Source organism: Chrysoperla carnea, chromosome X (assembly GCF_905475395.1).
Source record: "Chrysoperla carnea chromosome X, inChrCarn1.1, whole genome shotgun sequence".
In the NCBI taxonomy this organism is placed as follows: Eukaryota; Metazoa; Arthropoda; class Insecta; order Neuroptera; family Chrysopidae; genus Chrysoperla; species Chrysoperla carnea.
In genome coordinates this window covers 13788297-13802668 of record NC_058342.1, presented here as the reverse complement: position 1 = coordinate 13802668, position 14372 = coordinate 13788297, and the positions used below count along the sequence as shown (strand labels likewise).

The 14372-nt window shown below is 35.4% G+C and overlaps 1 protein-coding gene across 1 annotated transcript; it reads left to right on the top strand.

The window, feature by feature from the left end:
* The first annotated feature begins 13181 nt into the window (after positions 1-13181).
* LOC123302947 (mucin-3B-like) lies at positions 13182-13853 on the top strand. The gene has a single exon (XM_044886041.1). The coding sequence runs from the start codon at positions 13182-13184 to the stop codon at positions 13851-13853; it is 672 nt and encodes a 223-aa protein (XP_044741976.1).
* Positions 13854-14372: the final 519 nt, after the last annotated feature.

Below are 14372 nucleotides of genomic sequence, written 5' to 3'. Positions count from 1 at the left end.
AACCAACGGAATCACCATGTAGTTACAAAGTTTTTAATAAAATTATAATTTGTGTGAAAATATATAGGTTTAGTTTTTTTAATATCGAATAGGAATCTGGCATATCTTTTTCTGATTGGCAGAATAAAAAAAAATCATTCATTGTTCCCTCTTCTTAAGGTCCCGTAGTACCATTGAAAATGAAAAAACTTTTCTTGATAACTATTGTGTTACAAATCGAGTGAACTATTAAAAATCGAGTTAAATCAATATCAAAAAATACTTATTTGTTGTGGGTCTGATCAATAATATGTTGTAACCAACGCTGCTAACAATTTTATATAATGTAGATAGTAAAATATTAAGTATTGCTGGCAATTTCAATGATAGAGTTGGTGATTTGGGTATATGTGATGAGCAGCTGCTTGCGGGATCCATTTTAACTCCCTCACATGAAAATTTTGATCCATTAATTGTATAATTATAAAAAAGTTGACTTGTATATTTGATGGCAGATGTGTGTTTAGCCGTGGAAATAGTTCTACAGCAAGAGAGTTGAGAGTTGGCCCACCAACTCACGGTTACGTTATAAGGACTTGATAATATTTTATCCGATGTGAATGGTCGAAGTCATTAGGTATGTTCAGATTCTTATTAAAGTAGCCTTGGTTTTCATTAAAGCAATTGCTTATTGAATAACTTAATTCCGTTATATTATTACCATCCCACTTCCCAACCGAAAAAAGTCGAAAAAAAAAAATAATAATAATATTTATATATATAAATTATATTTTAGATTTCGAATGTATAAAAAAAATACTTTATTTAATTTAACAACAATACAATGTTAAAACTTATTTTAATTTAAATTCAATAACAATTATACAACTTATAATTCTATCGCTAGTTCGCTACAATCAAGCGTGCAAGAAGCCGAACTTGTGTAATGAAAAAGACAATCGTTATCAATTTAACGATGGCTTATATACTAAATTTTGGTATGTTTTTAGAAAGTATTGTATAGATTGGAATGCAGTTTTTAATGAGGATGTTTTTAGAAAGCTGTTTATAAATGATGTGTATAAAATACCTCATTGCATATTTGTTTATAACGTCCTTGACATATTTTATATAAGTATACTAATTAATAATATAGGTGAACTAGGATATATAACTCCTCCCTCCTTAAGATGGAGCTTTGAACAGAAAAGTTATTGGGGCTTTTTGTGTAAGCTCCACAGGCTCTTGGGGTGCTGAAGGTGTATATTTTATCTTTTCGATAATTTTAGCACGATTCTTTCTATTTTTATAATATTTAATATAACTAAAAATAAATGTTGAAATAAGAAAAATAATTAAGATAATAATATTTGTAGAAATATGAGTATAATGTTGATATTTGATGAGTTCCAGTTCATTTGTGTTTTTTAGAGTTTTTAAGTTTAATACATCCAGTGTAGAATCGTTGGATAATTGAGTTATTTCCATGTTGTTGTAGATTATTTGTTCCAATTTATAAGTAGAAATACTTGATGAGATGGTTCCATAAATTATACCGTTAATAATAACCATACATTTGTTGTAATGGATATACAGTTTTCCAGTAAATTTGGTGATGTTTTTTCCACAGGTTGTATTAATATTTATAGGTTTATTAACGTAAGCAATTATGTGGTTGCTTTCGATTTCTTCTATGAAACTTGTTTCGACAGTGTAATGTAACGTGCATTGCGCAGGTTTGTTTTGTAGGATTTTTACTTCGCAAGTATTTATAAAGTCCCGAAATCAGAGACTTTGAAAGGAGTGTGAGGTTATAATAGTAAACACAGATTGACGCAGTAATATAACTGTAATTTAATAAAACAATATTCTTAATAACTATTTGCAATAATAATTAATGATTAATTTACCTGATTCAATATTATTGTGGATAACTAAAATTAATTAACAATATTCTCACACACGTCTTTAATTATTCTTCAGACATTTTGTATTTTTATCTATCAGGAAATAATATTAATGAAAGTGGTGTTACCAGGGTAATACCAAACAGTTTGGCGGAACGTTCAAACTTACATATTAATTGAGTTATTTTGTAATTGTAATTGTTTACACATATAGAGTTGTTCTATTTGCTTGCAAGGTTTGGTTACGAATGAATATTGTTTTTGATTAAGGAGCAGGTAGTTGGATTTTGGGATAGTTATTGTACTATGATTTGTGGGTAGAGGTCTTAGTCTGTAGGTTGGATTCATTGGTCATTTGTGGGATTTGTACAGCAAAAATTAGGTTAGTGTTGTTGAAATTCGCTTTTAATTCTAGGATTTCATAAATTTGTTCGTCATTTTAATTTTGAATGATTTGTGGGAGTTTGCTTTTACCAAGTGATAATTCATTTTTATTTAAAATGTGTTTTGATAACAAGCCAAGTTGTGCCAATTGCACTGATTGGATAATGTTATCTATATGGTCGGTAAGTGTAGTGATTTGGGTTTGTAAAGCAAAGTAAACTTGAGTGGCAAGTAGTCGATGCTCGATATTACTGAAGTTTTTTATGGATTTTGATATAATTTGTAATCGCGCTTGTTCTGTGTTTATGAATTTAGTGATGTTCGAGAAACGTTGGATCATTTGAGAGTTTAGTTTATGTTGATTGTTAATTGAGTCTTGAGTCAAAAGGGAATTGTCTTGTAAATTACGTATCTGTTTGTTTATTTCTAGAGCGTCGTCATTGTCCATATTTCCGGTAATTTTCTTAATTACACTACCTAATCCGTCTATTAATCCACGGGTATGTCGGTGATTTATTTTAAGTGAGTAAACTTTATCTAATAGATTTTGAGCAGATTGTTGAAGATCAGGGTTATAAAAAATGTAGTATTTGCTTCTAATTTGTTTAAAGTATTGTTAATTTCTAAAGTTGTAGTTTCTAAATTATTTAAGTCTACTATATGGATAAGATTATTATAGTGGGTGGTTACCAGGGTTTTTCCTAAGTTAAGTGCGTCAAGTCACGAAATTCTATTTGTTGGCTGGTCGCCATTGCGAACCTGCAAAGAAGATTTTCTCGTTTTAATTTTCGATTTATGATACTTCCGATTCTTATTGGTTGTAAAGGCTAACTTTTTATCCTTTTGTACTTTAACTTTGTCAAAGGTTGGTAGTAACTTATAATTTCTTTGGTTAACTTTTACGTAGGTTGTTTGTCCTTCTACTAGTGTAGGTGGGTTATTTAAAGTTTCGTTTTTCTTTTCGATTCTTTTGAGTAAATTTTGGTTATTTTGTTTTATTAAATCTTGAATTAGTTTTGATTCATTTAGATGATGGGAATTGTAATCGTTAAGGGCGTTATTAGTCTTAGGTTCAATTAACGAGTTTTCTCTTATACCATTGATTACTTCGAAAGGAGTTAATTTAGTAGCAGAATGAATTGAATTGTTATAGGTCAGGACGGCTAATGTGACCATTTCGTCTAGAGATAAGTTTTCTTTCTTAACTCGTAGTACTTTTAATGTTTCTACAATTGAAGAGTGAGATCTTTCAATTGGTGCGTTTCCTTGTGATGTTCTAGCACAAGTAGTATGGTTCGTAATTTGGTAGATGTACAGGAATTCTTTAAAATTAATGTTTTCGAATTCTAATCCAGGGTCATGAAATATTTTAGATGGTATTCCGTGTCTAGCTAGGTATTGTCTAAGTCCTTTTAATACTTCTATACCATTTTTGGATGGCAAGGGTATTAGTTCAAGAAATTTAGAAAATTTATCTATGATAGATAAGTAGATAGATTTTTCAACAAAGAAAAGGTCTATATGTAGTATTTCGAAGGGCCTTGTTGCTTGTTCGGTTTGATTTTGTTTAAGTTTTAGGGGATGTCTTTCATATTTTGTTGAGCACAAACGTCACACGAATTTATGTATGTCGTTATTTTTTGTTTCATATTATCGAAATAATATCGTCTCTTTAAGTGTTGTAATATCTCATCGATACCTCTGTGTATAGATATATCGTCATAGTCTTTTATGAGTTGGGATTGTTCGTCGATATTTTCAATGTCTTCAAGTATTTTAGTGCAACGTCTATTTTATAATTTTGAAAGTATTCTTTATGAATGTTTGTTATTGTAGAAAAAGTTTCGTTGTCTGTGTAGACAGCGTTTACTTTATTAGGCGAAAAGTATTGTTTGATAATATTCGTGATTGATTCGTTTTTAAAGTGGGGATTTTCAAATACTTGTCGTTTTCTAGTATTTTAAAAAAATGAAAGATTAGAATGTTTGTTACTGATGGTTTTTTTAAATATTAATTGATTGTTGAATTCATTTAAGGCTCTTTCTTCTATAGGTATGCCTTTATAGAGGTTTTCGTCGGCTGAATGTTGAGTAGATATTTCAACATCAACAGAGTGAGTTTCGTTGTTATTTAGTTGTATGCGAGATAATGCATCTGCATTGGTATTTTGTTTACCAGGTTTGTAATCGATAGAAAAATCATACTCGGAGAGTTTGATCATCCATCTAGTTAATTTCGAGTTAGGTTCTTTGAGGGAATGAACCCATTTTAGAGGTTTGTGATCTGTTAAAATTCTGGGTCTGAAAGGTCTGAAAGTTTTACATGCCCATACAATGGCTAGTAATTCTTTCTCTATCGTGGAGTAATTACATTCAGATTTGTTAAGTGTACGTGAAGCGTAACTAACGGGTTTATCTGAGCCAGGTGTTCCTTGAGATAGGACAGCGCCAATAGCATAGTTGCTAGCATCTGTTGTTAAGATAAATGGCTTTTCAAAATCAGGGTATTGTAATATAGGATCATTACTTAAGAGTGTTTTGCAGTATTCGAAACATTCCCTGTATTTCGTATCATTTATATTAACGACTGTGCCTTTCTTTAAACATTCTGTCATAGGTTTGGTTATTTTGGCAAAATTATTAATAAAGCGCCTATAGTAACCGATTAATCCTAAGAATGATTTGATTTCTGTCACTGTTTTCGGTATTGGGAATCTCTTTACAGCATCTAGTTTCTTAGGGTTAGGTTTTATACCTTCTATAGTGACTATGTGTCCTAAGAATTCTATTTCTTTATGGAGAAATTCACATTTGTCAAGCTGTACTTTAAAATTTGATTTTCTGAGTTTATCGAATACTTTGCGTAACATGTCAATATGTTCGGTTAGTGAAGATGAGTAAATTATGATATCATCTATATAGACTAATACTCCTTTACCTATGTACTCACGTAACATATTGTCCATTATTCTTTGAAAGGTAGCAGGGGCGTTCTTTAAACCAAAAGTCATTCGAGTAAATTCATAATGACCATTGTCTACTGAAAATGCAGTTTTCGGGATATCTTTCGGATTCATTTCGATCCGATGAAAGCTGCTGGCAAGATCTAAAGTAGTGAAGTATTGACTCTTTCCTAATTTGTCTAAAACGTCTGTTATGTTTGGTAGGGGATATTTATCGTCAACAGTTTTTTCGTTAAGTTTTCTGTAGTCTATGACCATACGCCATTTTTGTTTACCGGACGCGTCGGCCTTTTTACAAACTATCCAGATGGGTGAACTCCAGGGTGAATTAGAAGGTCTTATTATATTATTTTCTAACATCTCGTTTATTTGTCGAGTCACTTCATCTTTGTGTATATAAGGGTATCTGTATGACCGTGTATACATTGGTATATCGTCTGATGTATGTATTGAGTGTTTAACATCTGAGGTGAAAGACATGTCTTGATCTGGTTTATGAAATATGTCTCTATAGTTAGAACAGAGCTTAAGGGTATTATTTCTTTCTTCGTTGTTTAAGTGAGATGTACGTAAATTATCTACAGCGAATTGGTAATCGTATGCGTTTCTGTTTTCAGTGTTGGTAAGTTCTACTTGTTTAATTTTATTAACGCGTTCTGCGCGGATTGGCTGTGAGATTATTATTTTTTGTTTCTTTTGTGAGTCGTTAGTCACAAGTACTTTAGCAATGAAGTTATTTGCTTCGTATACGCCAGATAAGATTTTTATGTTATCGTCAATTTCAACATGGGGGATAAGCACGTCGCCATTCTTTATATTGGTTTTTATGGAAATAAACTTTTGTTCGTTTCCGTTAATAGCATGAATTTGGGGTCTATGAAGGGGTTTTAAATGCAACTTGTTTATGATTCCGTTTAGATTTATAGTGTTTGAATCATAATCAATATTTGCTTTGAGTTTTTTCAAAGTTTCATTACCGATTATTTCGTCAAAGAAATGATGGAATTTAAATATGAGGAAAAATATGGGATTGACATTATTTAAATTTGCTAAATAATCGACTCTGACTTTCTGCGTTATTTTGTGTTCTTTCAATGCAGTTTTTACGATTTTATTTGTTGGAATGGTTGTTGGGAAATAAATAAGATGTCTTGGGTCGAGAAAATTGTTGTCAGCTTCAGTATCGATTAAGAATCGTAACTTATCGATCTTAATATACGGGAGGGTACCGTTGGTTTTATGGTAATTTAGTTCTAACAGTCCGGAGGATCGGATGTCGAGGCTACTTTCGTAAAATTTTCATTTAAACATTCGTTCGTATTGTATTGATCGTACGGGGGGTCATAATATTCATCCTCTTGATGGTAGTCAATTGGATCGTCTTGGTAATCGTCAGTTTCGGTATTATGTAATACTTTTCTTGTATTACCCGAACTAACATCCATTGGGGTTGGTCTATAAGTATTGTTTAAGGGTTGATTTGATTGTTGTGGTCGGTATTGCTGTATTGCTGTTGTGCAAAGACAGGAGGTCTTTGATGGGGGGCTTGACTTTTATAAAAGGGGTTTTGGTTGTTGTACATTGGGGAATTTGATTGGTGTGGTGGCTTGAAGTTACTATTGTACGTGTTATTTTGAGGATTTAGTGGTGGTCTAAAGGTATTGAAATTATTTGGGGGTCTATGCATGTAAGACGGGGTGTAGTTAGTTTTTGTTGTGGTATCATGGGTTTTGAGTTATGAATAGGTCTCCTAGAGTTACCAGAATTATAACTAGGTTGCCTATTGCTAATCCTAAACCGGTCTAAATTTGATTGTTGCATACTCAATTCGTTCAAGCATATATCGTATGCGCTTTTGATCGAAGTTGGATTGTTAGCCCTAACTATGTATCCTAGTTTGGGATCTAATCCTGCAATAAATGATTTTAGCACAATCATAACATTCAGGTCCGTTTGTCCAAGGATATAGTCTGCTGATTTTGATTGGTCGATCGAATTTCGTAATGCCGTCTGTAAATCAGATACTTCTGCAAAATATTGTTCCAAAGGCTTATTACCTTGTGAAATAGTATTGAGCCGATGAAGAATTGTTTCTACAGTGCCTCTATCAGAAAATTGCGTTCTTAAGTGTGTTTCAATAGTTGTCCAGTCAGCTGGGTCTCCTATGGAAATTCACACGTCATTTGCTTTACCGATTATTTTGTTCCGTACTAAATCAGTGATAACTTCTTTGTTCGTAGCATCGGTTGCTGCATTTACAATTCTGTTTGCATTACGCAAAAATCGATTTAGGGTTCCAGAGGAACCGTCAAAGGTTGAAATGTTTTTCAACAAGTCCATTACAGTTAATGTAGTAGCCATTTCGTTACTAATATTATTTTTTAAATTTACGTTATCGTTCAATTCAATTGATTCAACTTGTTTTATTATTTAGTTTAACACTGTAAAATAAGTATTTAAATTATTATTTGTTAAATCCACAGAGTCAGCGTCTGAGTCTGTGTTTGAGTCCGAATCGTCTGAGGAAATCGATTTTCGTATTTCAACAGTGGAAGATTTGGGTTTTCGTGTTTTGGGGAATTTGGGCATTAAGGGTGTTATAAACAATAATCAAAAGTAATATTACTCACAGTTGGATTACGAACAACATCCACATTAGGTTTTAACAATTTAAGTGTTGATTGTTGGACCAAAGTTAACTCCACTTGCTTCAATATCCACTTGAAGTGTTCAACAATTAACCACAATGCTGCTTACTTTCCAAAACACAATTTTCGATTGAAAATATAATAAAATTTATTTGTTTAGTAGATTCAATCCATTAAGCATTAAAATGCACTCGTAAATTTCACAAGTCGATTTTTGTACTTTTTGTTGTGATTTTACGATGGACGCTGATAGTGCTGTAATAACGACACTATCCTACCGGCTGCGCCAATTATATTTTAGATTTCGAATGTATAAAAAAAATACTTTATTTAATTTAACAACAATACAATGTTAAAACTTATTTTAATTTAAATTCAATAACAATTATACAACTTATAATTCTATCGCTAGTTCGCTACAATCAAGCGTGCCAGAAGCCGAACTTGTGTAATGAAAAAGACAATCGTTATCAATTTAACGATGGCTTATATACTAAATTTTGGTATGTTTTTAGAAAGTATTGTATAGATTGGAATGCAGTTTTTAATGAGGATGTTTTTAGAAAGCTGTTTATAAATGATGTGTATAAAATACCTCATTGCATATTTGTTTATAACGTCCTTGACATATTTTATATAAGTATACTAATAATTAGTATTAACTATTAATAATATAGGTGAACTGGGATATATAACTTATATATATATGTAAGGAAGTATCCATAGTAACCTTGAATTTAGCGTGTAAATATATCGGTAAGTCATTGTATCAAGAGAATCAGAGAAGTGCACATGTCAAATTAATTAAGAATTATAAAACTGATTTATAAAATAAATCAAGAAACATAAGTGTGAATAATAACATTGAATGTTGTTTCTTTGTTATTACAGGTAGGATTAATAATTAGTTTAAGTCACTATTTTATAATTTTTGTATAAAATAATAAATCTTTGTTATTACAGAGAAACAATTATTAGTTCTCTGCGCCTGCAGAAACGAACATAGTCACGAAGGAGGAGCAAAAACGGACTAAATATCTTGATCTCTTACAAGAACTACGACAACTTCACCCTGGCTACTCAGTCAAAATGGTTGTCCTCATTATCGGTTGCCTAGGCGGAATTCGTCCCACTCTCGAGACGAATCTATCTCAAATTCCGGTCTGCAGGTCTCATCTTCGTCACCTTATCTCTTCTATGCAGAAGGCTGTCATCATAGGCACCCTTCGTACATTGAGATCGCATTAGACTGTCTTCAAGTAACAGCCCTTGAAGTTTCTTTTTTTTTCTTTTTCATTTTCTATTTTTTAGTAGGTTCCTGCTTGACCAGGACATTAGACAGACTTACGTACCACCGACTAGGAAAACAGACGGACCAACAGACGTCGCGTGGACTGACGGACGTACAGACTACACAGCCACAAGTCAGTGAACTTTCTTCAAAAGACGTAGCTGCCTTGTGAAGATTTATGTCTCTCAAGGAGATGGGAGGCTCTAGGGTGTAAATCCTGTATCCTCTCTCCCTCCTTGGCAGGCATGAATTCGTTAATTTCAAATTTTAAATAATAATAATAATAATAATAATAATAATAATAATAATAATAATAATAATAATAATAATAATAATAATAAACCCCCACGGGGACAACTGGTAGCCCTAGTTGTTCGGGAATTGGCGCTCCCGGGACCCGAGCCAACCCACGTATGATGGTGAATAAAAGGATTAAAAGCCTCGGAAAACAGCCGCTGCCTGGGGGTTATCGCCAGGGCACATCTGGAGCCACCGCTGGATGTGACAGTATGCGACCCGGTGGTGGTGGGTTGATGATCAGGCGGCCACCCATCACCAAAGAAGCTACAGCCGACGACGGACGAGACACCCGTGATGATTTGCCTGTGGATGTTCCATTACCGCAAACGGAAATGGCCACCGCAGACAATTCTTCCAGGAGACGCATGAAGTGGACAGACGAAATGAATCAGTTCATACTGCGAACCTACCTGGAAGTGACCCGACTTGAACAGGATAAAACCGGATACAGACAAAAACTATACCAACAATTCACACAAAAATACACAAAGCTTACACACATCACAGAACAGCGACTCGCCGATCAACGCCGGACAATTATCACACATACACTCATTCCCCTTACAATACAAAATCAAATTAGACAACAAGTTCACCACCAAATACACACCATACACAACACAGGCATAATACACATGGACACACAGACAACACAAACAGCCGAAAATAACAATAGTAACAATAGCAACGATAACACATCCATCACACATATCCAAAACTCACTTAACACTGCATTGGCGGAATTCACAAATTTAGACCCCACACAGAAACACAAACTACCAAAACTACACCATTCACGCAATCTCACCAACATAGTCAACACGCTTAACAATTACATTTTACCACAATACTTATCACAGGACACAACATTTACAGATTTACACAACATCATTTACTGCGGAGCTGTTGCAGCAGTTAGGTGTAATGGTCTCAAGGTAACATCACCCTTAAACACACGAAACACACGCACTTCACAAACACGCGTACCGGCTTGGGAAAAGCGTTTAAATTCTCGTATTACGAGTATAAGGCGGGACCTAGGCCGGATCACACAATACATACAAGGAACGCGTACACAAAAACTCACCAAACACATACAAAACATCAAAACAACATACAGAATACACTCCAAATACGATGTACATAACACCGCTCTAGAGGAATTTAGGGATACCCTACACCAAAAACTCACTGTATACTCTACACGACTCAAACGATACAAAGCTGCACACAAACGAAAAATACACAACACTCAATTCCAATACAACCAAAAGTTTTTCTACCGATCACTCACACACAACAACACACCACAGCACGATACACAACCACCCACAGAACACTCACTTTTTACATATTGGTCTGGTCTTTGGTCCGAGGAAGTTCAGCACAATGTTGAAACCTGTTGGATCGGAGACGAAATCCACAAAACAAACAACATTACACTCATGACAAAAACAACAATTACTACAAAAGACATACACAACGCTACACAACACTTACACAATTGGAAGAGCCCTGGCGTGGATCAAATACACAACTATTGGCTGAAACACTTTACATGCACACACGAACACCTCGCAAGACATTTTACAAAATTCATACAACACCCTCACACAACACCTCCTTTTCTAATGAAGGGCATCACTTATATGATACCGAAGGATAACGATGCAATAAATCCAACAAAATACAGACCCATCACATGTCTATCTACACTATACAAGTTAATCACTTCATGCATCACACAAAAAATTTACACACACATTACAGACAACAACATTCTCGCAGAGGAGCAAAAGGGCTGTCGGAAACTATCAAGAGGTTGTAAGGAGCAACTCATTATAGACTCGGTGGTGACCGAACAGGCCAAACACAACAACAGAAGCATGTACACAGCTTACATAGATTACAAAAAAGCATTTGATTCCGTGCCGCATTCCTGGCTTCAGAGAGTATTGAATTTATACAAAATTGACGAACACATTATACAATTTTTAACACACGCCATGTCGTTATGGACAACCACTCTAAATTTAACACACAATAGCACGACCATCACCACAGATACCATACACATTAGACGAGGTATCTTCCAGGGAGACTCATTGAGCCCCCTTTGGTTCTGTCTCGCTCTTAATCCACTATCACATATACTCACAGATTCGGGATGCGGTTTCAAGGTAAAGTTCGACAAAGAATTCCATAAAATATCTCACCTTTTTTACATGGATGACTTGAAACTGTATGCCTCCACACAAACACAATTAACACATTTAATGCGACTGACTGAAATATTCTCTGCTGACATCCGGATGGAATTCGGTACTGACAAATGCAAAACACAACACATACATGCTGACCCAGGAACGCCTGTTTTATTTGACCTGCAAAATGGTGGTGTCATTAGCCCCATGGAGGAGGGACAATTTTACAGCTATCTTGGTGTGCTGCAATCACAAGGCATCCCACACACAGATATAAAACAAACACTTACACAACACTACATACAAAGAATTCAAAACATACTCAAAAGTGGTCTTGATGGTAGAAATACCGTTAGAGCCATCAACACATACGCTACACCATTTCTCACATATTCCTTCGGAATCATAAAGTGGACAAACACAGACATTAAAAACATACAAATTAAAACACGAACAATCATGACAAAACACAGAATACACCACATACACTCATCATCAGCCAGGTTGGTTTTACCACGGTCTTTAGGAGGACGTGGTCTCACAGATATCCAACTATTACACGATCGCCAGCTCCATAGCCTACGCGAGTACTTCCAATCTAAAACACACACATCACACTTACACAATGCCATAACATCCGCAGACAAGTCATACACGCCACTTAACATGCACACAACACAACACTCTCTTCCACCAACCAAAACACAACACACATCCACAAACATGCAGACATGGAAAACGAAGGTTTTACATGGAAGGTATTTTCATGAGCTTAGTCACGACTGTATTGACCGAGAGGCTTCGCAAGCCTGGTTGACCAAGTGTAATATCTTTCCGGAAACCGAGGGCTTCATGTTTGCAATACAGGATCAAATCATACATACACTGAATTACAAAAAACACATACTCAAAGACAACGCACAACAAACAGACCTATGTCGGCAATGTCGACAAAAACCAGAAACAATACAACACATTACATCAGCATGCTCACGTCTTACCCAAACAGATTACAAACACAGACACGATCAGGTAGCAAAAATAATACACCAAAAACTCGCCATAAAACACAAACTCACAACAGACAACTCACCATACTACAAATACACTCCATCTTCAATTCTCGAAAACAACACGCACAAATTATATTGGGATAGAACAATTATCACAGACAAGGCGGTACACTACAACAGGCCAGACATTACACTTATACACAAACACACAAAAACCACATTCCTCATAGACATTGCAGTACCCAACACACACAACCTTCAGTCTACACACACTGAAAAACTAACAAAATACACCGATCTAGCTGTCGATCTGAGGAATCAATGGAAAATGACAACAGTTGTTGTCGTTCCGGTGATACTAAGCTCAATAGGCGTCATACCAACAACACTTCACAACAGTCTGCATACACTTGAACTACACAAAAACACATACATACAATTACAAAAGGCAGTTATAATTAATACTTGCCGTATAGTGAGAAAGTTTCTCTCTATGGGACACAGCACTCTCCAAACACAAACATTAACCACTGCTCAACAAACAACAACAAACACAACATACTCTCCGACCAATGCAAACACACTCATGCCAAACACGGAAACTTCACACCAGCACCCACACAACACACAGTTACACACACAAAACATAACGCAAGAAATATACACGACACAACACAGCACATCTACAACAACACTCACACACGCAACATCAGCACATTCTCCAAACCAAACACAAAACAATACACAAGAAACAAACTCATCACAACACAACATCATTTCTTACACTACAACGGCACTCATACACGCACCACCCCCACTTTATCGAAACGAAACACATAACACACCACCCATTGCTCGGTTAACAAGCCTCACACAAGATCAAATATCAAGACCATCAGATGTCTCAAACAAAACACAAAACACTTCACAAGAAACACAACATAGTATAACTTTATTAACCACAACACCCATACACGTACCACCACCAATAAATCAAAACCTCACACAAAACACTTCACCCATTGTGAGACTCACAAGACTCACACATGGCCAAATTGCACACTATTCAAAACCGACGGAGAACGTCCCAATCGCTCATCGAACGCGAAAGCGAGCACAACACAATACAACACCACACACATCACCCAAAAGGCGAGGTCGCTGAACACAATAAACATACATACATTTATACACACTACAAGAACAAAAATACCCTCACAAATATACACGCACACTCACACACATTCTCCGGTTCACATGACAGACCAGAACAAGGAAAAAACAGTTTACCGTCACTTGACTGTGTCCGTGCGGTAAACTAAATCGGGCTCAGCCCTGCTATGAAATAGATGAGACAATAATAATAATAATAATAATAATAAGGGCAGGCAATCCCTAACCTCACGTCCGAGCCTAACACTAGGACACGTGCCATACCCGGTAACCATCAACTCCGCTCAAAGTGATGGGCTAACGAGGTGGGTCCGTGCTGACTCAGCGGAGCTAAATGAGTCAAATCCAAAAATGTCAAATTTGAGAAGCAGATTTTTCGGTCCTCAGGCGGGTAGTAGTCGACCCAGTCCTACAGAACCCCGCCCCCCTGCAGGTGACGCTTCTACCTTACCTATAGGGGGTAGCTCTCACGGATATGAGGGAGAGCAATCAAATTTGGCTTTGGATCCCA

What these genes read in the sequence shown, in the direction of transcription:
- LOC123302947 (XM_044886041.1), top strand. Translation starts at nt 13,182, where the DNA reads ATGGGACACAGCACTCTCCAAACACAAACATTAACCACTGCTCAACAA.